Here is a 20,955-nt window from a genome sequence, read left to right as displayed (position 1 = left end):
CTTTAAATATTAAATATACTGTGTCTTTACTCTGTAAGACATTAAAAATTATGAAGGAGAAGGAAACGTCTTCATATATTTCGAGATAGCAATTTGTTTATGGTTCATAGAAATATTTTATAATTTATATTCTATATTAATATATCTCTTGTATTGTCTATAGCTATCTTGGGAAGCGAATGTGTTCGCTGCCATTTTCTATGAAATAAAACTTGAGGAAATATATATAATAAATACCAAAAAGGTGAGCATGAGTAGAAAGGTATTTTTCATTTATTTACATTCCTTTATGCTTTATGTGTATCGCATGCCATTTCATTATAATGTAGTTTAAATGGACTCGTATTACGTAATTTATGTTTCTTCACAAACATTATTTACAACGAAACATGATTAGCGTTCGAGAGAGCGATATCACAGACGCGGAAGATAGAATTGTTGTCTACACCGAAAAGTTGTTCTTTTTGTAGGTGTGAGCATACCTACAAACTGCCGCAGGTTATGCGAAGAGGCTCGTATAAGTATGTCCTCGTATCGCGGTGGGCGAGTGGAGGCGGGCGCGTGGGACGGAGGGCCCCCGGGCGCCGAGGCTGACTACGTGCCGCCGGCGCAGGCGCCCCCGCTGGCCGCGCCCTTGCCCACCACCGATCCTTGGACTGGGGTCAGCTACAGCCAGTACGGCCAGCCTCAGTACGACTATCAGGCGTACAGTGCCAGTGCCGCTCCTTACGGTTACAATTATGATTCCACCCAGTATTACCAGAGACCAGAGAGTACCTATTTTGATAATTCTAGGGCTCTTTACCCACCCGCGCCAGACTACGACTACAATCAATCTCGTGAATCAAGATCAAAGCGTGTATCTCGCGACTACGACCGCCAGCGTTCTTCCTACAGGTCTGACTCTAGGAGTCTTTCACCTTACAACCGTGAACGGGAGTATTCTAAAAAGAGAGAGAGCAGCTACGACGGTCGGCGACGAAGGTCTCGAAGCCTCTCCAAGCTAAAACACTCAAAGTACTCATCCAGTGATAGGTCGAGCCGATCTCGATCGTACTCAGAATCGCCAACTAAAAAGGGCAAAAGCAAAAGACGATCTGCATCATCCAATTCCTCAAGATCTGAAAGGTCTTATAAGAAAAAGGAAGTAAGAAGAATTGATCATTCTCTAACACCACCTCTAAAAGGTCGAACGTCACGTAACAGATCTTACGGGAAAGAGCAAGATAAAAGTATCTACCCCAGATATAGCCAAGAAAAAAGTAAAGGAAAACGATCAGCTTCGAGGAAACCGACAAAATCAAAAGATGGAAGAGAAAGAGATGTTTTAACTCCACCAAAAATACGATCAACATCGCCAAAACCACATAAAAAGTCTGATAGATCCTCTGGGACGCCTCCAACTACATATAAAAGATCTGAGCGTTCACCACTTAAAAAGATTAAACGAGAGCGAGAATCGCGAACACCGCCGCCCAGAGACAGTTCAGTAACACCACCTCGATGTTACGCACGGAGCCGCTCATCCTCCACATCTAGGTCCCGTTCGAGATCTTTAACCCCAAAATCGAAACGTAAACGATCACGCACACCTAAAGCAAGAAGAAGTAGATCTTCGTCGAGTGGATCATCTCGATCATCGAGATCACATTCAAAAGCACGACGATCGAGACGTAAATCACCGTCTAAACATAGATCTCGGAGCACAAGCCATTCCAGGGAACGGTCGAGGAGTAAAACCAGGTCCAAGTCAAGACGTCATTCCGTTTCAAGATTTAGGGGTAGAAGGTCGAGAAGCCATAATGAATCTAAAATATCGCGTTCAAGATCCAGAAGTTCTCGATCGCGCAGTCGCAGCCGAACGCCAAGTGACGAAGAATGTCGTGGACAGTTCACTGTGGCCGACAGAAAACGATTTTGGAAATTGCACAGAAACAGGCAGGAGCAAGCCGAGAAATGTAGAACCCCGCCTAAAGAAGTCAAACCACCGCCAGGAGCTATAGAATCGACGACAGTGGATGACATAACTTATGGAGACCCACCTGAGGTTGAAGGACCAAATTTTGCTGACCTCCTTCCTACTCCTGATCAAGTTATGCAAGTCCCATCGAGCTCCAAGTCCAAGCCAATGCCAATACCAATAAAAAATGATGGCAGTTTCTTGGAGATGTTCAAAAAAATGCAAGAGCAAACTAAAAAGGCTGAAGAGGCTGAGAAAAAGCCCAATATAAAAAAACCTGTTTTGCCATTCATTGGCAAGAGACGCGGTGGACGAGTATTGAAAACGGGACTAGTTAAAAAGGCTAAGGCGATAGATGAACAAACAGTAGATAACACTCCAAAGGATGCATGGTCATTGTACATGCAAGAAGTTAAGAAGTACCGAGAGACATCCTGTGAAGAGGAACGGAAGACTAGGCCTCTTGTCAAATAGATGTTAGATTTAGTTAGGATTCCCCTGCATTTAAGCAGTTATTATATTTTTTTTATGTAATCACTTGTCTGTTTATCCCCTCATATTTTTATGAAAATTATTCCCAATAAAGTATTATAAGGATGATTTTGTTGTTCTTTCGTTACAGTAAAATGCCTGAAATGATCAAATCACCAGCAGACATCAAAACTGCCCCTTTTGATCCGCGGTTCCCTAACCAGAACCAAACAAGGTAAATTTATTATGCTAATTGCTTGATGCCGCTGCAGATGCCAGAAGGACAACCTTATGTAATATTGAGTATTTAATTATAGCTCTAATAATAGTACTGGATATGGGATATTATTGGTGTATGAATAAACTATTTATAAACATTTAAGAGTGGCAATTTTCTTATATAATAATTTATATGTAGCAATGCTTGCTATATAGTATTAAAATTTATAAGAAACATTATTCATACACAATTGATAAAAAATATATTACTTAATAGTTAGGATGCCTGTACGGTTTCCAAAAGCTCTGGTTCAAATCACCCTACATATATTTTTTTTATATATTTTCTAAAACACGAAAATTTACAGGCATTGCTACCAAAGCTACCTAGACTTCCACCGGTGTCAGAAGGTCCGCGGTGAGAAGTACGAGCCTTGCCTGTATTTCAAGAGGGTCTACAAGTCCCTCTGCCCCAACGAATGGGTTGAGAAATGGGACGATCAACGCTCTGTGGGCACTTTCCCCGGCAAAATATAAATATACTAAACTATTGATTGTTTAGTCATATTAATTTATGTTTTCATTTCCCATAGGATGCGTGATATAGAATAAATTCAGTTACAGTTATCGGTGTTTTATTTGTATTGTTTTAACTTACATAATTTTCGTTATTAGGAATGACTTTTGAGTAAATGATTTATTCAATAAAAATATGTCGTTAAATTAATAATTTTAATATTCATACAAATCTCTTTTATAATTAAAAAACTGATATACGAAAATTTTTGAACATTGATATAACACTATATTCAATAAAACAATGTTTGTAATAAATTTGTATAGCATTTATTGCTCAAAATCAGAATTTTATTTTTAAATTAAATGGGCCCGGGGAATGCTCCTTTCTGTCTTAAATCGTCCCAATGTTCAATCCAGAAATTAGGGCATATAGTTTGAAAGTACCGCTTGAATATCTTACAGTCGTCCACATCGCCTAATAAACGAGTACATTTGTAAAAATCGCAGTAGTTATCGTAGCAAGCTCTAAAATAATAAAATATATATTAATTTTGTTAATAAAATAATAAGAGATATTTTGAAAATAAAAATTATTACTTAGTTTGGTTTTGAAATGGATATCGAGGATCCAATCGTTGAGTTCTGAATTCTTCATCACACATTTTGAAAAATAAATATAAAAATGGTTACAAAAAACAATTTTAGTAATTGAATAATCACAAAACAAAATAGAACTAGTTACGTCAAATAAAAATTGCTTAGATCTCGATGGCGTAGTTTATAGCACTTAACCGACCTCTTTTCTTGTCGTAGAAAAATATACGTGCATACTTGGTGTGTATTAAAATCCTAACAAATTAAGAAAGTTAATCAACATTTTTTTTGTTTCACAATATATCCCGCACATAACAGGGTAAGACGAGAAGAGAGATAGAACCTGGGAACCTAATGTTTTCTGGAGGCATTGCGTGTTGAGTGGCGAGAGCGAGGAAAAGAAAATATTAAATATTTCATTTCATTTCTTCGAATGAGAATTACCACGATTGGCTTCGACACAAATTATCAAAATTTAAAAATGCATATAATACTTAATCTAATAAGATATTATTACACATAATATCAAGGTAAGCACAAGCTGGGGCTCTTAATAATAATCCGCTTCTTTTTCCTTGAATTGCTTAAAATTTGTTGTATGTATGTATGTAAAAAAAATAATGGTTAGTGCACAATAAGCATTGTTGGAAACTCGAAAGCTATTAATATATTCGTTTCTTGAAGAAAAATTCTTGCCCTATATGGAACTTTAAAGAATACAGTGGCATTTGAAACCGTGCCAAGAAATTATTGATCATTCTGTGCTCGTGCTTTTACCTCTTACGTAACAATGCCGCATTGCCTTTTGAGTTAACTGAAAGTTTAATGTTAGTAATCTTATTGTTTAGTAATTCTAGTTTGTAGTGTAAATTATAATGAACGAGATTTCAGATTATGAATAATTTCTGACAAATTTGCAGGAAACTTACGACGGTCGTACACAGGTGCAAAATCAGATTAGTCTATTTTTCAAAAGATCTGGTAAATAACTTTCAAATATATTAATCTTAAAATATAAAATAATCTAATTCTTCATAAATATAATTTTAAATGTAGTGTTATCTTTTAATGGCTTTTGATAAAATATGAACGTAGCATAGTGACAACTATAATTTCTAAAACACATTATTTCTGTTACATTTTTTTTGGCCTTCTGTTTTCTGCAATCATATGGCAATGGCAGTAGCCAATTCTTTTTCTGCTTCACCTCTTGTTCTGTATAAAGCAGAATCGACGGAGGGGTGGTGGGGTGAAAATAGAAACAGTCAAGACAGTAAGTTCTTCGCTTTCTGCCCAAAGTCAAGACATTGAATGTTTCGTGACGGAAAAGAACGCCGCGCCGCGCGCAAACGCCGCCGAACCACAACGAATACATTTACATTCAGACGCCGCCCATTGAATCAGCGGCATGATTCTCCGATTTAATAAAACAAAAATATTTTCATAATATATTTATTTGTAGCACAATTAACATACTAAAAATTAAAAAAATGAGAAATTAATTTATAAATTCGGAATGATCACATTTATTACAACTAAATAATAAAACCATTTAAAATATTATTTTTCATTTACAATACAACATATTTGAAATCTGTCCAATTAAATATTTTGATATGATCTACTTTTATAAATTATTATTATTTTTAAAATATATTTATGAAAATTTCTTTATTACAATTATTCAAAATTTTGAGTTAATATTTACAATTTACATAATTATTTATAAAATGAAATGTTGAAAAATTTTTAAAAAACAATAATAATATAGATATAATTTTAGTTATTTTATTGTATAATAAAAATAACTATGACTAAAAAGAGTAACAGCTTAATTCCATAATGTACTAATGCCAATAAATTATATACAAAATAAATATCTTTTTAATAACTAATGATCGTTACTAGATGTTTTAGAAATACTTAGCGTAGCATACTGCTGTTGACGTAGAAGTATACCGAGACACTGTAGAAGGCATTGCATACTAGCTGCTGAGGTTGCCTAGAAAAGAAAAGGTTATAATATAGGATATAAACAGGGTAGAGAGAACCTGGGAACCTGATGTTAAGACACTATGTTCCTTAGACATTACGTTTCCCTAGTGTCTTACACTTCCGTTTCCTACTATCCGTCAAATTCTGGAGCCATTGCGTGTTTCATCGCCGCGATATTCCCTGGTTTCCAAGGGAATGCCAGGGTAGGAAGTATTGTATATTTAATTTACTCAAGTGGGAATCGATCCCACAACCTATACTGTTTACAGTCGCACGTTTGTGGTTCTGCACTGTTACTTGCTTCAAAAATATTAAAATGAATATACCTTTAAAAGTAACAGATCTGGATCGGTATGTGGGAATGGAGAGTCCGATGATTCAATGCACCTTGCTAATGCAGCGTCACTGGAAGCATTAAAAAATATATATAAGTATTGAATTAAACAACTGTACAATATGAATGTATTGAGCTCTACAATAAAGGATATGTTTATTTATTTATTTTACAATTATACCAAGTGTGTTTTCATTGATATTGTGAAAATGTTAAGCTTTAAATGCGATAATTTCAAATCAGTACAAGATTGATTTTTTTTTTTTTTTGATTGATTATATTTAAATTATGCACATTTCCTTGCTCTGGTAACAAGATAAAGTGCACGTTGAGTTTCCCCATTAAACACGCAATACCTTAAGAATAATCAAAAATAATAATTATCTATCTATGTAAGGTAACTTTACAATAGCAATCTATAATTAGAATAGACAAGTATTCTATGCTTGGTATTTTTTTGGCATCACATTTTCGTGTCTATCCCTCAGCATATTATTTATAATTTGAGAGAGAGTGTAAGACACTCTGTTCTTTTCTTATTGTCTAAATTTATTGCATGTTTGTCAAGAGTCGGAACTCACCGCTGCACTTTGTCCTGTCAGAATGGGTAAAAGAAAAAAAATGATTCACCACATGGGGATCAAATCTGTGAATATTATGATTATAGTCACAACTCAGATGTTGCCCCGCTGCACCACAAGGCTTCAATCTTGATATTTTTTAATTTAAGCAGAAAATATGTGTATTTCACGAATTCCAGCCTCTAAATAGCATCTAAAACTAGTTATTTAAAAGTTTCTGATAAATGTTTGAGTTTAACAAGATACAAACATGACTATATAATAAGTACAAACTAAATATAAAAGTGATCATAGATTGCTTCTAAAGTACCTCAGCTCAGTAGCTTGTAGTTGTTGACGTGCAGATGCCATAGCATCATGGACTGCAAGCTGTTCACGAGGCTGTAGCGGTGGGTTTGCCCCCATTGCCTATAGATAATATTAGTATTATCCCTTATTATTTTTTTACCTACCTTTTTTTACCAATAGTTTTATGTAGGCATTTTTATAATCATATTTTAAATTATTTTTGGGTTAAACTTAGATAACATTATCCAAAATAAGAAATTAATATATCTACTTCATTTTCAATGCTAAATAAAAAATCATTAAAGTTAATGAAATAGATGTACCTATTTTAATATAAATATAGATAGGATATTTTGATCAATAGAACTCTTACCCAAACAATCTTTGTGACCCTTCTCCTGTTTTACAACAAGAAGCATATTGAAAAAATATATATATGAGTGTGAATTAAATTTGAATTGAGAGATTTCCATAGACTTTCTATAGGTTTTCCTGTAATACTAAGCAAAAAACAGTTTTTTGTATTTTTTTTTATTCTAGCCCCAGTACCTTAGTATGTATCTCTGCTATAGCTCTCAAGCCGTTCACCCATTCTTGCCGAGCTCTGGCATCTGTGGCTCTAAGTTTCAACATGTCTCCTGAAGCACAGTTAATTGTAAATGTCTTGGAGTCTTCATCACTTGGACATATTACTGCTGCAGCTAAGTGAGCCTGGAATTTATGTTAAAATATAGACAACACTATGCACATAAGGATACATAGGACATTGATGCCAATATGTTGAACACATCGTGATCCCAGTGGATATTATGAAAAAGTGTCGATAGCAATTAAAAATAACATAAATAATAAAAAAAAACTTTAGAATACCTCCCCTCTTGCCGGCTGTCCATGTGGTACGGTATCACCAGGTCCATCGAACAAGTAATACGATAGAACACCGGTTTCAGGATCAACAGCGAACCACCTCTGTTGCCATCCTTTTACTACATTGGTGTATTTATAAAGTTGGCCAGAAAGCGGCCGGTTGGAACCTAAGCCTGTGGACTTCATCATATTTTTAAAGAATTATATTTTAACTTTAATTTAGAAGTCCAAGTCCCTGTTTGTGGCTCTAATTCGTGTTCACGAACCAGAATATTTGTAAAATTAGAACATTATTTACAAAAATTATAATTTGACACTTGACTCATTTGCACAGAACACATTTGCTCACTTGTGTACTTGGCTGCGACAAAATTGACATGCGATGAAGCGAGAAAAAAAATATGCAACAGACAATTCGTGCTAAACTGTCAACTGAGATTTTATTATACTAAATTTTGTAATATTTTAAATTTTTACATAAGAATAATCTCACAGAATTATTACCACATAATTTATATTTAAAAAATAAAAATCTATAAAAAATATTTACTATATTTCTTTCATCAGATATCTGTGTTTCGTGTTGTAAACTATGTATACAGTTTTTGAGTTTAACACTGTATTATATACTGTGTATACCTCTGAGTCAATGTGTTCTGTGTCTGTGCTGTGCAGTGACTCTACTTGTCAGTGACAAGTAGGTTTAATTACGTTGACGTTTGAAATACCAGTAAAAACATGTTTATGTTCTTAGTTCTATAATATTATGAGTAATAGATTTTATTAAACCTTTTGGAATATTTAATACATTTGTTCTAATAATTACTTACTCAGTTTTAGTTCATTTTTGTTTAGTAGCTTCTTATATGTATTGATCTGATCATGTTTTAAAATATTATATTTTATGCAGAAATTATTAAAATGCCTTTTAAACTTATTATACTTGGTTCAAATGGCGATAATAAAATTAATTTAACACCTGGTGCCCATAAATTTGGAAGAGAAAAACTTTTACACGTGAGTTGATCAATGAAACTTGTTTAACTACTGCTTACAAATATTATGCGTTGTTATTTAACTCAGTCTAGATAACTTTGGCGTAGTGTAACCTAATATTTATTTTCTAGTGTCAAGATAAACGTATATCTAGAGAACATGGAGAGCTAATGGTTGAGAAAACATCAATTATTCTAAAATCGGTAGGAAAAACGTACTAATAGCAAAATTTATTTATATATATAAACCTTAACCTAGTACAATAATAGCGTATAATTATAACAGTAATACAACTTTGGTTAAGCTAACAATAATTGATAAGCACTACCCTCCAAACTAGTTTTGCAGTATGATGGTAGGATAGTATTCCTTGTATGCTTGTTTTCTTACTTCATGTAGCATATATAAAAAGTTTACATGCTGCCATTTATTGGTTTAAATTTTCTTAATAATTATATTACTGACAAAGAATTTGACAACTTCTATGAATTAATTATATAATATGCTCTAGTAAAAAACACATCCATTAAATAAAAATAATAATATATGTATTATTAGTAGTAATTATTTGTTTATCTTTAATAAAAATAATTTATTTTTTCAGTTACATATAAATCCTTGCTATTATAAAACAAAGAGTTCAAATGAAAGTGAAATACTGAATCTAGGTGACACAGTCACATTAAGTAATGGTGATAGATTTGGCTTGTTATTAGATAATTTTTGGTATGAAATTGTGTATGTGTCTGATGATGAACACACTGATACTATACAGTCTGATATAGAAGAAAAATCTTTACAAGAAGATATAAATGGTAATATATAATATGTTATTTAAATAAAATTGTAAATTTACAACTTTTCCTGCTTAGCAGGGTAAGTGGAGGGAACTTATTTTTTGACACTGCACCCTCCACTTTTCACTTTTGTAATACATTTTATTGTGTGCTGTGCTTTAACTACTAGGGAGTAAATAATTTAAATATCATTATTTTCCTTAGTGAGGATTGAAACCACATCATCACATTTACAGTTAGTTACTATACCATTATACTATAACAGACTATATAAAAATTATTAAAAAGTACAAAATTTATATAAACATTTTTATTTTTTGAAAAATTACAGCATTATTAAAAAATGAAGATGCTGCTAGTTGCGACTCAACAAGCAGTAATGAGACCATACTAAATAAAGACATAAAAACAGAAAATACAAATGAATTACAGTCCATTCTGAATCAAGATGAACCTCTAAATAATGTTATTAATTCTAATGAAAGTACAAATGAAAATAATAATGATAATCAAAGTAACTCAAGTCCAGTAAAGAGGTCTCATAGTGAAGAAAATAGTGTTGATATTGAAGTTAAAAAAATTAAGAAGGAGTCTGACAATGAAACTTCCACTGAAGCTAAACCAAGTACTAGTGATCAAGCTGTAAGTTCCTTTAGTAAAATACACTTTGTTATTATTTCTTTTTCCATTTTTATATTTTATGCTACACTAGCGGCCCGCCCGCGGCTTCGCCTGCGTGAACTACGTTATTATTAATTTTTTTTTCCATGAGTACCTACGTCCTATAAGTGACGTCCATGTAAAATTTGAGACTCCTAGCATTTGTAATAACGAAGTTTCATACAAACTTTCAATCCCAAAAACAACCTTACCTACCTACACCTACGTCCCATAATTAACTCCTATGTAAAATTTGAGATTCCTAGCTCTAGTAGTTTCTGAGATTTCGTGATGAGTGAGTGACCTTTCGATTTTATATATATAGATATAGGAAGTAATGCGAATTGAAGAATGCACCAAGCCACAATGGGAATCAATTATAGATGTGATGGTTTTGGGTTTGATTCCCAACCAGAGAAACAATTTTGTTTAAAGAATTCCATTTCCCTTTTAATTCTATATTCAAAACTCAACATTTTGAAAGTTTTAGAAAGTGTCAAATTAAATATCTTACATTATGGTTTCCTCTGCCAACCCTACATATTTGTGAGGATACAACTTGAAGCTAAAAAAATGGAACCTAAATTAATATACTATTGATTGTTTTAGAGTACTTCAAATGACAATGATGGCGCGGCCACTAAGCCTTCACAACCACTGAGAGAGAGGTGCATGTATGGAGCGAATTGTTATAGGTGTGCATTTGTAAACATTTTTAACTTTTTTTTACTGGATTATTTCATACTGTTGAATAAGTAACATAAAATACACACTAACTTTACAATAAGTATTGTATTACGTAAACACCCTAATATAAATTGACATTGCTATACATAATTCCAGCTTATCCACTTTAATTCTTCATTTTACATCAAAGGGCCTTCTAGCATCATAATATCTTTTTTTTAAGTTTCACGCAGTATCCTGTATAGGGTAGGCAGAGTGAATTTAGGAACCTTCTTGTATGATGTAATGTAATATGTTATTGCAATTATTTGCTAGTTGTCTGATACTAATATTATAAATGTCAAAGTTTGCTTGGGTGTTTGTTTCACTTTCACGCAAAAATTACTGACTGGAATAAGACAAAACTTTACAGTAATATAGCTTGTGTATTTATTTATTTATTTATTTATAACAAAGTACGTTAAAATTAATTATTCTTCGCGGTCTTAAGCCCGCTTTGGCTTGTGTGACCACTGCACATTCCTAAGTACATTAAGTTATAGAAAACATAAAAACTATACAAAGATACAAATATTTTTAACAAACACAAAAATAAACAAAATTACTACCGAAAAAAAATGTGATTGTGAGGTAGATTGAAAAAAGATGCGTATTTATAACTACGCGTACGTTTTAAATGTCAAGCTACAGTGTGTTACTTTTATTACAAGAAATATATATATATTTTTTTCATTTCTTAAATATTTATTTTATATTGTTTAACTTTAATAATTTGATAAGAAAAAAATCTTTTATTATGTATTTTATATTATGTATAGTAGTTTTATCTTTGAGGGTTTTCGGTATTTCATTAATCAGTCGTGGGATTATATAGTTTGTTGTCCTTTTACCATAAAAATTGCTTGCTCCAGTTGTTTCTATTGTATTATTTGAAATTGATCTCGTTAATATTTTGTGTTCTTTGACGTTTCTGTTGTGATAAAACAAATTTTCTTTAAGTAAAATATGTTTTACTTTATCTTGTACTGGTAAATTAAAATAACATATGTTATAATTTATTAAAAGATTTTGTATAATTTGATTATGATATATTATAATGATAAGTTTAAGCAGCCAAAGCTGCATACCGGCTGCTAGTTAATTATAATTCAATCCCTAAACTTAAATCCTTTATTCCAGAAAAAACCCAGTCCACTTGGTACAGTTCAGTCACCCGCGCGACGCCGACTGGGGCGCGGGGCTTCAGGGTGTGTGCCCCTTTGGTGCCGCCTGCGCCAAGCGCGACCCGCGACACTGGCGCGACCACACACACCCCCCTGGCACCCAGCCACCCGCGCCCCGCCCCGCGGCCGCTGCTCCCGCCGCGCCCGCGGGGAGACACGGTGAGTGCCTCTATAAATACAGTCCACTTGGTACAGTTCAGTCATCCGCGTGACGCCGACTGGGGCTCGGGGCCATAGGGCGCGTGCCCCTTCGGCGCCGCCAAAGCTAAGCATGACCCCCCGACCACTCACAACAGCGGGGAAGCACGGTAAGTGCCTCTAAAAGCATAAGCTTATGCCCGTGTAACGTATTAACGCTATAAAGCGTTCTTACTTTCACTTACCCGCTTCTTCGATGCCCTCGCAGCGTCCTTCTAGATCCCGACGACCCAATCTCAGTCGCAAACGCCCAATACAGGCAGGATATAAATAAATAGGCAGGATTCACTCCTCAGTCGCACGACATACTTTCCGCCGCCATAAGAGCGTACGCAGGGCATTCCTCTGCGGTCGCCAACCCTTCACGCGCGTCCATCAACGCTCGTAATTTTTCTTCAGGGGCGAGCTACTCTTAGAAAACTTAACTTCAGAACACTACTCGTCGACTGTATTCGTTTATAAACGCATCCTTTATACATTCAATCATTCATACATACATACATCGACTTGTAAAAATAGACTGGCAAAATCTCTTGCACACTACATGACAGTGACATGTTAACCCTTTGCACTCCAGTCTAATTTACTGTTAGCTATTTAATGTCGCAAATACGGCGACAACTGAGTGGTAGGGTAAGGTATTATTATATATTATGAGAGCCACCAACGAGAGACGGACGATGGTGGAACTAGCTTAATTTGTTTCCTCTTTAGCTCACTCAGTCTTATTTTCTTTTTCTATATATATAAAATCGAAAAGTCACTCATTCATCACTAAATCTCAGAAACTACATGTGCTAGGAATCTCAAATTTTGCATAGGAGTTATTTACAGGACGTAGGTGCTCGCTAAGACGAGAATTTGCAATATTCGACTTCTAAGTGGTTGTTTTTGGGGTTGAAAGTTAGTATGAAACTTCGTTATTACAAATGCTACGAGTCTCAAATTTTGCATGGACGTCACTTATAGGACGTAGGTACTCATGGAGACAGAAATTAATAATAACGTAGTTCACGCAGGCGAACCCGCGGGCGGGCCGCTAGTATTATTATTTATATATTTATTTATTTATAATATCTTTTAGCACTTTATGATGACAACGCAAGTAGACAAATGTTACATCGGCTGAGAGTGTAAACCTGCTGCTGATGATGCATATAATATATTTGTATTTCCTGATAATTTGTTTAATAGGCTATTAGCAGGTTTACTCTCTAAACCAACGGTATCTAAGATAAGTATTTCATCTATATAATTCATTTATTGAAATCGATTGCCCACCTCTGCATTACTGACTCTTATTAAATATAAAATATAATATAGGTACGAGTTAGTTTTAATAATCAATGGTGGAACCATCTCCACTCGTATACCCAGCAATATGTTTTCTCTGGCCTTAGTTTGAAAGCGGTACTTTTTAGAAAACAAAATTTTGAACGTAGCGGGATTTGAAATTTGGGATGAACAACTCTTAAAAAATGTAAAAAATATTTAATAAAAAGCGATAATATATTTTTAAACACATAATATGACCTTTCTGCGGAGTCAAGATTCACCACAACTATCGGTTATCACTGTATAGTTCTAAATTAAGTAATTTAATTTAGTAATATGTAGGAACTAAGCAGAGGATACTTAGTGTTAAGACATTCCGTTTCCATATAACGCCGAATTTCGAGACATTACTAGAAAATGACTCAAAAATTACTAGAAAGCGGGAAACGGGACGTCTTATCACTACGTTTCCTTTGTCTTCCCTGCTATATGCGGAAATTGTATGAAACTAAATAAAACTCTTCTGCTTTTTTTTATAATTTACAAATAAAAAAATATGTTTGCAGGCAGCCAAGTAGTAGAGAGGCACGGCAACGTGTTCATTATAAACGCGCACGCGGTCAACTTTTACGACGATCACTTCCAAGTGACGGACAGTGATGGCGATAGTGTGGACTACGATTATGAATTTTGACTTTAGATGTTATTTATTTTTAATGAAAATAAAGAAAAAAAAATGTTTTTTTTTGTACAAAAAATGTTATTATAATTGTATATATTAAGAATGTGTCTATAGTACAGTGAAGGAATCATGGTCGTCTTGGAATTTTCTTATATTTGATTATTTTCTCGCACTTACAACGAGTGAATAATGCGCAAAAATTCTGCAAACTTAACTTCAGGGCGGCCACGACTAGTCCACCGTATTATAGGTGTGTTAAAACTTTCAAATAATATTCTTTACCAGGTTTCTTAAAATGTCGAATTTAAATATTAATTTAAATTCGACATTTTTAATTATAATGTAGTAAAATATAATGTAAAATAAAACTGTAAAGTATGTAATGTAATACTAAAATATAACAAAAAATTTTGGTAAATCAGTTTAAAGAAAACACTAAAAATGATCAATTAAAAGATCACGATATTTTAAAAGATCAACCTATTTTCTTGTATTATTTTTTCATACATAATATTCAAACTGAAGTATATAAATTTTTAATTTTCTTTTGTGTAAGTCTAAAGAAAAATCGTTTGATGTAGGTTAAGTTAACAGTATAACATATAAGTTAATCTCGGTTAAAAATTATGATTATTACTTATCTATATATATAAAAGGACTTGTCCTCACTGACTGAGGTAAGACGCACGCACAGCCGTAACCGCTGTACGTAGAAACGTGAAACTTGGACAGATGTTTACTTTTGTAATCTGGACATCCACTAAGAAGGGATTTTGAAAAACTTTAACCCTAAAGGGGGGAAATAGGGGTTGAAAGTTTGTATGGAAAAAAATTTAAATCGGCACCGATTTTTATAAAATTTGAAATTTAGATTTTTTAAAATATTTAATTGAACACGTATTTCGTCGTTTTCTAGAATTCTTCCCCTAAGGGTGCAAATAAGGAGTTGAAAGTTTGTATGGAAATATCTTTAAAACGCCACCGATTATTATAAAATTTTAAATTTAGACTCTTAAAAATATTTAATTGAACATGTGTTTCATGATTTTCTAGGATTCACCCCCTAAGGGTGCAAATAAGGGGTTGAAAGTTTGTATGGAAAAATCTTTAAAACGCCACCGATTTTTATAAAATTTGAAATTTAGACTCTCAAAAATATTTCATTGAACACATGTTTCGTGGTTTATTAAAATTCACCTCTAATTACGCAAGCGAAGCTGCGCGCGTCCGCTATTTTTTTATATATTTAATGTTATACCTGTGGCGCGGCATCTCGAAATACTTTTGTAATAATAATAATTTTATATATATATTTTAAATGTTATTAAATTTAAATAACCTAGATTAAGTCTAAAATTGATGAGATTGTTATTGATTAAAAAATAGTTATTGGTCATTAATGTTTAATCCCACATCTTTTACTTGTAAGTCATATAGCTATTAAGCAGAGGTATTAAAAATTAAACCTTATGTAATATACACTTTATTTCACTCATTTATTTTTTAAATGATACAGATAAAAAATTAAAACAAAAAAAAATATTGTAATAAGTGATTTGTGTCACCTAATAACAATACTTCACACGAGCTTCCTTCCAATGAAGGCCGTTGCCTACAAGCAGCTGCCCTCGATTGACACGATTCCATTGCTTTTACACGAGTTTGCTAACAATACAATATGCACCTATAACTAACGAAAATATTTGTTTTGAAGTATTACAACTTTTTATTTACTTTTATCATACCGTATAAAAATTTCGGACGCAGCTGCACTTAACAATACAACACTTTTTTTGGAATCTTACATAAATTTTAACGCGGGATTGGACCCTCTTGGTAATCGTCCTTCGTCATTTCGCCATCATTCATTAGTATCCCGTTATGTTCAATTTTTTATGTTTTTTCTAAAAAAAGTATTTTGTTCGTAATTGTGGAATAATACTTTTAAAAACTAAATACACAAACATTTTTTTATATGTATGTGTAAATTTTGTAAAATAAAGATTCTTTTTTGTATTTTTTTTTTAAATTTTACTTTGATATCTATAAATCTAATATTTAGTGTTTTAACTCCTTTATATAATTAGAGACTAAGATAGAGATAGGCTTTAAATAAAAATATCATATTGTCGCAGTGAAATAAAATTTGCTTGTAAACGTAAAGGTCTTGGGTTAAATTAGGGATTAATTAATTTTCGAAACATTACGCCTTGAAAGGGTCACGGTTGACTCGACGCTACGCTTAAAAAGTGGAGACGTGAAAATTATTTAAATATAATTCATTGCCTGATTGGGAATCGAATCCACACGTTTACAGTCTCACCTCTCCAACTGTGCTACGACGACCTCTGATTATATTATTTTTAATTATATTATTTTTTCGTTCTGGTAAAGGAGCTCATGCACCTTTCTAACACATTACCTACACATACTTACCTGTGTATGTGTTTTGTGTTCTAATAGATTAAGGTTTCTCAGGGACACAAAGTGTGACTGTAAAATCGACTGGTTCGATTCGCACTCGAGGGAATGAACTTCTTCTCTTCATTAAATTTTATTTCTTCTCTTTGGTAATAAGGCAAAAGCACGGCATTGACTTCCACCACACAAAACACAATGCCTCGAAAATTCGGCAGAAAGTGAGGAAAGGAGTGTCTTAACCAACCCTGCTGTTTGCGTGATACAATGAAGCTGGAGCTGAAAAAAATATTATTTCCTTTAATATTGTAAATAAGTAGCAAGCGTATAAGAATATCACGTTGATATTCTTATACGCTTGACGAGATCGTATGCCTTAGTGGTCAGAGCGCTTGGACAGCTTACCTACTAGATTCGCAATGATTTAATATGGTGGGTTTAAATATTTGTATACGTTTTCTCAATAAGTATTTTTCTTCTTAGGTAAGTGTGGAATAACACTTAAAAAATGTTTAAAGAATCTACTATTAATTTTCGTTTTATGGAAACTATCTTTTACCTATATTGCGAAATATATTTATTTTAAAATTTAAACATACAGGTAAACATAGAAAGCCAATGCCGACCCTACCGCAAGATGTCATTGTAACTGGTAAGAGAGTAAGAAAAGTGGTGCAGAGAGATGTTCTCAGTGATTCCGACCCGGAGCCCGATCCTTACGGCACCGACGAGTCTGATGAATGGCAGCCAGATAACAGCAGCCAGGATTTTTCCGAAGACTACGTCTGATGATGAGATTGGTTAAACGCTCTAAACTAAGGAACTATTAGTTCGATTTCTTTTTTATCTGTTGGATAGTTCATTTACTATTTTTTATGCCATATTATATGTAGGTATATTAAACGTTAGATACTTCGGGCACTTAGGATGTGGCCATTTATTTTTCGACTCAAAACAGCGATGTCTTATTTTTTTTTCGTTGATTTATTTCATGACTAGAATTTCGTTTTCGTTGATTTATTTCATGACTAGAATACGACAGTTTCATTTATCTCGAGATTGCGTGGAGGCATCAAGCTCAAATTAATATTAAAATATATGATCCCTTGAAGCGCAGAACAATTCAAGCTTCTAAGTCAACGCAATCAAAACACGAGATTTTGCTGCATTTTATATGAAATCGCCGCGTAATCAAAACCTACAGGTAGGTAGGTACTTCCCGTGGACCTACAGTTGTGAAATTTGGCAACAAGTGAGAACGTGCAGTACCTATAAATAAAGGGAATCTAAAAAGAGAAATATAGATACCTATTTCATAGAAAGAAAATCATTACAAACTTGCATTGCATGCGTCCGCAAACTTAAGTTTGTCAAATTTTATAAATTGTATTAACCCGTTGGTATATAATTCTGAAATTGGTACGGAGCCCTCGGTACCTATGCGAGTAGGTACGACTCGTATCTTATTATTCGGCGGTCCCGTTCGAAAGGTAAACGTAAAAGCTAGAATGTCGTAAAATGTGAATAGTTTTTGTAACAGGAGAGAAATCAAAATAATGTAGGTATTATTAATTACTACCGTACTTTATTTAAAAACTGAATTGAACTTTTTTTGCGACGAGTTAATGATGGTACGGTTTATGGTAACTGCAAAAATTTAGTTTTAAGCATTATCGGTCTTAAAAAAGTTTGTTAAATGTTGTAATTATAAGTAGGAAAGTAATAAAACGTATATTTTTGGAAATTTATTTAAGACAAAGTAAATAGAATGAATATGATACTGATGAATCTGATAGCAACCTAATAGTGGTTAAGATGTTTTCTTTTTCTTGTAAAATTTAGTACAAAGAAGATTCATATTTGATATGAGATTTTACCTTATAACTTTCAAGTGGCAATATGAATTAAGCATCATAATTCTTATTCTGTACTTAATAAATAAATCATTTGTTTCTGAGATCAAATTATCTATTTATAGATATATTATTTTCTAATTTATTCTAACAGTCTTAGACTAGGTACACCATCCTTAAAATGTAAAAATGTCATTTCTGCTTACAATTAGGTATATGCTTCTGGCGAATGTTAAAGTTAATAAAATAAAAGAAAGCGACTGACAAATAAAATTATTTATATCTGTTTTAAAAATATTGTTGAATAAAATATTTTCTATACAAATAATTGTTTTTATTGTGATAGCAATCTCTTACAGACAACTTTTGAAGAAATTAGTATTAAGAGATACAGGCTAGTGCAGATTTTAGATAAGAAGGACTAAAAGGATTACATTATAGAATAAAGGAGTGAGAGGATGTGCAAGATGTGGCAGTTTCTAATAGTAAGCCATTTGAGTTTCATACGGTATTCTGAGACATCTTCTTAAACATATATTTTGTAACTGTTCAAGCTTATTAAGCTGATCCTCTGTAATGTCCGGGTAACAGCTGTCTGCATAGTCCAAAATAGGAAGTACAAGGGTATGGGCTTATTAGGCTAACAATATTTTGGTCTTAATTGGTATAAAATATTTCCAGTGCTTTAATGAGCCAAGTGTAGCAAAGGTTCTCCTAATAATATCCTTCATCATCTGAATGTTCCATGACTTCCCATTCAGGCTTTGATGGTAAAATTAATAATGTAGGAGGGGCTTCCCCTCCGCGAACCCTTAAAGCATAGACTGCAGTTTCTACTTTAGCTACATTATTGCGAGTAGTAGACATCTTTCTTGCTAACTCTTTACCCATACCAAAAAGTCCTGAAAAGAATCAAATGTTTAATTTTCAAATATTTTCTTACACAGTGTCGCAGTATAAAGATTTCATCATTTTCTGCCTGAATTAAAGATACTGCATGTTGAATGATGGAGATTGGAGATGAATACTACATTTTGTGTAATTCCACCTATAATATTTTTTGTTGCTATTGTGCACATTTGGAGAGTATCTGCCTGTAAACATTAGTTGTGGCTTTCTCCTCATACTTTGATAAGACAAAGTGCAGCAACAAAATTGCACACCAATATCAACATTATATGTTCAGACACATTCACAGTGGGTCACAAAAGGGTTCTCTCTTTCTGAAAAAGTGTCAAGCTGCATTTTCTATAATGCTTTATATAAAATATTTACCTAAATAACCAGTATACAGGTCTCTTACAACCTGACAAGCATAGAAACACTCATGGCTATCTCCGCTAGATATGGAATTTATTGCTTTCCTCATCAGTTCCCCAGTCAAGTCTGCTATACCTAGCATATAATCTGTTTGCGGCAACAAAGTCATCACAATCCTTTCTTCACTTTCATCATTATTCTTAATGACATGTTGAAATTCCTTTTGTACTTCAGTATAAGTTATTATACTTTTATTTTGCATTAGAGAACAAAATGTTCTGGCTTCAATATATTCTTGAAATCCAGCTGTAACTGCTCGTGAGTGTAAGTAAGCTGGGCTATTTTCAAGTTCCAGACCTATGCTCTTAATTGGTCCCTTTAAAAGCTTTTGGAGACGTTCATTAGCTTCTAATACTGCTTTTTCAGAAGTCTCTTCACTGTAAATATAATAATTGGAAATAAAAAGTAAAAAATTATAATTAAAAGAGTATTACTCAGTAAATTCTCACGTCATAGCAGAGTGTAGCAAAAAAATAATCCTCTTGCTTTCAATAGTTATATCTCTGGAAAGTTTTACTAGTCTTTCATGTCGGTCTTGACGGTTATTTAATTTTACGGCCGCACTTTTGAACATAGCCAACACAGGACTATCGGCTGGTAGTAATATAGTTGCTTCTTTTGCAACTTTCGATAACGTCGTATGGCCATGGTTTTGTCGATTATTACGATATCTACCTGTGAAAAATGTTAAACTAAATAAATTTGATATGTAATACTATTATTTTTAAATGTATTAAGTTTATAACGTACCACGACCAGACATTGTTATGGTAACTTAGAGTTTATCTTAAATTCTTAATATTTATAAGCTATAATCACTACAACACAAATATGACACACAAATCACAAACTACAACAAGGAACATATCAAAATAAGTAAATGTGTTCTGTGGTTCTGTGCACAGAACACATTTACTGGTTCTGTGGAACATATACTAGAACTACAATCAAATATGATATTTGACGTTGAAATTGAATTTGTCGATTTTTTTTTAATTTCACGCGCTAAAGCAAAGAT

General features: G+C 33.2%; 6 protein-coding genes and 1 long non-coding RNA gene across 10 annotated transcripts; 4 read left to right on the top strand and 3 right to left on the bottom strand.

The window, feature by feature from the left end:
* Window positions 1-109: 109 nt before the first annotated feature.
* On the top strand, window positions 110-3,277 carry COX6B (Cytochrome c oxidase subunit 6B). The gene is made up of 3 exons (XM_085188430.1): window positions 110-244; window positions 2,583-2,666; window positions 3,019-3,277. The coding sequence occupies exons 2-3, from the start codon at window positions 2,587-2,589 to the stop codon at window positions 3,185-3,187; spliced, it is 249 nt and encodes an 82-aa protein (XP_085044556.1). The 5' UTR covers window positions 110-244; window positions 2,583-2,586; the 3' UTR covers window positions 3,188-3,277.
* LOC146537953 (uncharacterized) lies at window positions 148-2,557 on the top strand. The gene is made up of 2 exons (XM_085188421.1): window positions 148-244; window positions 471-2,557. Exon 2 carries the CDS (start codon window positions 524-526, stop codon window positions 2,432-2,434), a length of 1,911 nt encoding a protein of 636 aa, XP_085044547.1. The 5' UTR covers window positions 148-244; window positions 471-523; the 3' UTR covers window positions 2,435-2,557.
* A 196-nt stretch (window positions 3,278-3,473) lies between the features above and the next one.
* Window positions 3,474-4,003, bottom strand: LOC146537951 (cytochrome c oxidase subunit 6B1-like). The gene is made up of 2 exons (XM_085188431.1): window positions 3,767-4,003; window positions 3,474-3,694 (listed from the first exon to the last, which is right to left on the bottom strand). The coding sequence occupies exons 1-2, from the start codon at window positions 3,829-3,831 to the stop codon at window positions 3,529-3,531; spliced, it is 231 nt and encodes a 76-aa protein (XP_085044557.1). The 5' UTR covers window positions 3,832-4,003; the 3' UTR covers window positions 3,474-3,528.
* A 301-nt stretch (window positions 4,004-4,304) lies between these two features.
* LOC146537950 (uncharacterized) lies at window positions 4,305-5,774 on the top strand. Of its 2 annotated transcripts, none has more exons than XR_014878142.1 (3): window positions 4,305-4,590; window positions 4,684-4,744; window positions 4,992-5,774. It is a non-coding gene; the product is annotated as an uncharacterized LOC146537950 (long non-coding RNA). The 2 variants fall into 2 exon arrangements; XR_014878143.1 differs by having other exon boundaries at window positions 4,989-5,774.
* Window positions 5,202-8,210, bottom strand: LOC146537949 (oxysterol-binding protein-related protein 11-like). The gene is made up of 5 exons (XM_085188429.1): window positions 7,832-8,210; window positions 7,511-7,672; window positions 6,984-7,081; window positions 6,085-6,163; window positions 5,202-5,765 (listed from the first exon to the last, which is right to left on the bottom strand). Exons 1-5 carry the CDS (start codon window positions 8,015-8,017, stop codon window positions 5,655-5,657), a joined length of 636 nt encoding a protein of 211 aa, XP_085044555.1. The 5' UTR covers window positions 8,018-8,210; the 3' UTR covers window positions 5,202-5,654.
* A 284-nt stretch (window positions 8,211-8,494) lies between these two features.
* On the top strand, window positions 8,495-19,100 carry LOC146537948 (uncharacterized). 3 transcript variants are annotated; one of them, XM_085188422.1, is made up of 7 exons: window positions 8,501-8,845; window positions 8,956-9,027; window positions 9,429-9,639; window positions 9,953-10,263; window positions 10,891-10,976; window positions 12,148-12,350; window positions 17,366-19,100. In XM_085188422.1, exons 1-7 carry the CDS (start codon window positions 8,750-8,752, stop codon window positions 17,551-17,553), a joined length of 1,167 nt encoding a protein of 388 aa, XP_085044548.1. In that variant the 5' UTR covers window positions 8,501-8,749; the 3' UTR covers window positions 17,554-19,100. The 3 variants fall into 3 exon arrangements, with proteins under 3 accessions (XP_085044550.1, XP_085044548.1, XP_085044549.1); XM_085188423.1 differs by lacking the exon at window positions 17,366-19,100 and adding an exon at window positions 14,231-16,401 and having other exon boundaries at window positions 8,506-8,845; XM_085188424.1 differs by lacking the exon at window positions 8,956-9,027 and having other exon boundaries at window positions 8,495-8,845.
* On the bottom strand, window positions 18,879-20,878 carry Trax (Translin associated factor X). The gene is made up of 4 exons (XM_085188428.1): window positions 20,688-20,878; window positions 20,387-20,612; window positions 19,893-20,314; window positions 18,879-19,519 (listed from the first exon to the last, which is right to left on the bottom strand). The coding sequence occupies exons 1-4, from the start codon at window positions 20,698-20,700 to the stop codon at window positions 19,332-19,334; spliced, it is 849 nt and encodes a 282-aa protein (XP_085044554.1). The 5' UTR covers window positions 20,701-20,878; the 3' UTR covers window positions 18,879-19,331.
* Window positions 20,879-20,955: the final 77 nt, after the last annotated feature.

Source organism: Heliconius melpomene, chromosome 7 (genome assembly GCF_056956725.1).
Source record: "Heliconius melpomene rosina isolate 202511_hmr_F chromosome 7, ASM5695672v1, whole genome shotgun sequence".
NCBI lineage: Eukaryota > Metazoa > Arthropoda > Insecta > Lepidoptera > Nymphalidae > Heliconius > Heliconius melpomene.
The sequence above is the reverse complement of the archived record's forward strand: the minus strand, read 5'-3'. Positions and strand labels throughout refer to the sequence as shown.